At 33.1% G+C, this 2,462-nt stretch overlaps 1 protein-coding gene across 1 annotated transcript; it reads left to right on the top strand.

Annotated features, from left to right (window-relative positions):
• The first annotated feature begins 348 nt into the window (after positions 1-348).
• On the top strand, positions 349-1,863 carry LOC100571322 (aromatic-L-amino-acid decarboxylase-like). The gene is made up of 2 exons (XM_003244794.4): positions 349-589; positions 1,057-1,863. Exons 1-2 carry the CDS (start codon positions 383-385, stop codon positions 1,366-1,368), a joined length of 519 nt encoding a protein of 172 aa, XP_003244842.3. The 5' UTR covers positions 349-382; the 3' UTR covers positions 1,369-1,863.
• Positions 1,864-2,462: the final 599 nt, after the last annotated feature.

Raw genomic sequence — 2,462 nt, 5'->3', positions numbered from 1 at the left:
GTAACAATTATTTTTTCTTAAAATGTTATTACTAGATAACAGCGCATATTTTTAATTAACTTTATTGGTTTTTTTTTTTTTTAATTAAATCATGTTAATATTAGGTATCGTATTGCATTCTTGTGTATTCAGCGTTATAAAATTAAATCTTTATAAAAAATGGGAGTATATTTTTTTTACAATTTTAATTTTTGAATACAATTATATAACATATATATATATTATTTTCAATAAAAAAAAACTCATGCAGTATAATATAGGGAGAAATAATAAATCGTAATTTATCTTTTTTTTCATTGTCTTCTTGGTTATTTGTTTTAATTGTGTTATTTATATAATATACTCTGTCAAATTACTGTCATATATCATCGAAAATATTTCGATGTTACAGCATTGGCAAATACCGTTGGGCCGGAGATTCAGATCGTTGAAAATGTGGTTCGTGTTGAGGCTGTATGGCGTGGAGGGTCTACAGGCACATATCAAAAAGCAGGTTCACTTGGCGGACTTGTTCGGGAAGCTCGTCAACCAGGATCCGAGGTTTGAAGTCATCACGGTCACCATGGGACTGGTTTGCTTCCGATTGAAGGTACATGAATACTGTTAATATGACACATTATATAAATATCGATTGAATAAATTCATTTTTGTTCTCAAGCTGGATGGGTTTCTCAACATTTATTTCTCAATTGGCACTCGCTAGTATCTACGGTTATTAATTTTCAAATCCAATTGATATAACATATACCTATAATTATTATAGATGTGTTGAATAAATCGCGTACATATTCTGGATTTCGGTAATTTATTTCCAGTGTTTTACAATTAAGTATTTTTTCCAATGTTCACCCAGAAACCACCCTCTGAAAAGTCGATGCTTAAAGCTTTTTTACTGCTCCAAAAAGTGACAACACACGCTAAAAAAAATAACATCGTTGTAAAACGTCATTCGCCGTTCCATTAGGAATCTAAAATGTCACTGCAGTTAAAACGCGCCTTTACATCGAATACCTACGCGTAGGTCATTAACTTAGTTTTTGTTATTACCTGTTGCAGGGCAACAACGACTGGACGAAAAGCCTTTACGAGCGACTGATGGCTAGCGGACAAATCTATCTGGTAACGACCACCGTCAGGTCGAAGTTGGTCATACGGTTCGTGGTCTGCAGCCGACTGACGGAAGAGGTCGACGTGCAGTTCGCGTGGGACGAGATACGCGGACAGGCCGACCGTGTGGACAGCGAACGCGACGTGGCGCCTGCGAGCATTTGCAACGGCCTTCCAGGAGCATGGCCAAAGGACAAGGTGGACTGCGAAGAACTCACCGCTGCCACCCCCATCGTCGTCAAGTCCCTGACCCAAGGATGAGCTACCTATACGATAAATATATATAGACATATAGTTATCGTCTTCATAATATATAATATACCTTCATTAGGTGTCGTTATTATTAAGAATTAGGACGCACGAGTGATTTTGAAATGTGTACATTATTATTAGTATTATTATTATCATTAATGTTATTTGTTATTATAATTAATCCATGTGTGCAATCGTATAGTGCTAAAATAAGAAACCGAAAAACCATCACGCTCCGACCAAAAGTTTAATACCTACATTTAGAATACATTTTCGATACCTAAATACGCAACCGATATTTGTTCGTATTATTCCGCGTGTATTGTGCTAACTGTTAATAATAATATATAGTTTATAATACTATCCTCGAAATCGTTAACGTCATTTCGATTCATTCTTTGTATTAGTTACTATATTTACGTAAAAATAATAATATTTAGGCAATTGTTTTGTTCTGAATTCATTTGCTATTATTCCGTATTCGATGGGTGTAGGAAGCGTTACTCAAAAGTTAAAATTAATAATATCTCTATAAATATTAAAAGTACCTATTTAAGAAGCATACATACGTGTCATACATGATACAATGATACACCACTATTGGGTATAATATCCCGAAAAACTTACACAATGCTATACGATTTCCGAGCCCTTCTTGATGGAATTGTATGGGTACTTAATACTTATACTATTATAATATTATACCTAACTACGCAGGCAATTTACTTATCCGATCGTTTTCACGCGCGACGGTTTGGTTTTTTTGTTTTCTTACCTAGGTACAAATTTCCTTTTAAATTTTTAGATGTTTATTGATATGATTAATATAATGGTCTATGTCCTGCTATGTCCTATGTCAATTAAAACACGTCCATGCTCTACAGGATTATACATAGTATTCTCATTATATACAATAATATTATAGTTGGTAAAGTTTACGTATAATATAATGTTTGTAGAAATCGAATTATTACAAATTTTATATACTTGTTTTATCATAATAAGTATTATAGTTTATTGTAATGGTTAACGTTGTTTATGCGTATAGGTACCTACGTCTTTGTTTTAATTTCTTTGATTATTAATATTAATACATATAATAT

Source organism: Acyrthosiphon pisum, chromosome A1 (assembly GCF_005508785.2).
Source record: "Acyrthosiphon pisum isolate AL4f chromosome A1, pea_aphid_22Mar2018_4r6ur, whole genome shotgun sequence".
Classification (NCBI taxonomy): domain Eukaryota; kingdom Metazoa; phylum Arthropoda; class Insecta; order Hemiptera; family Aphididae; genus Acyrthosiphon; species Acyrthosiphon pisum.
Note: the sequence above shows the minus strand (reverse complement) of the source record. Positions and strands in the feature narration are given on the sequence as shown.

What these genes read in the sequence shown, in the direction of transcription:
- LOC100571322 (XM_003244794.4), top strand. Translation starts at nt 383, where the DNA reads ATGTTACAGCATTGGCAAATACCGTTGGGCCGGAGATTCAGATCGTTG. An exon ending in TGGTTTGCTTCCGATTGAAG is followed by an intron (nt 590 to 1,056) that starts GTACATGAATAC and finishes TACCTGTTGCAG; the next exon opens with GGCAACAACGACTGGACGAA.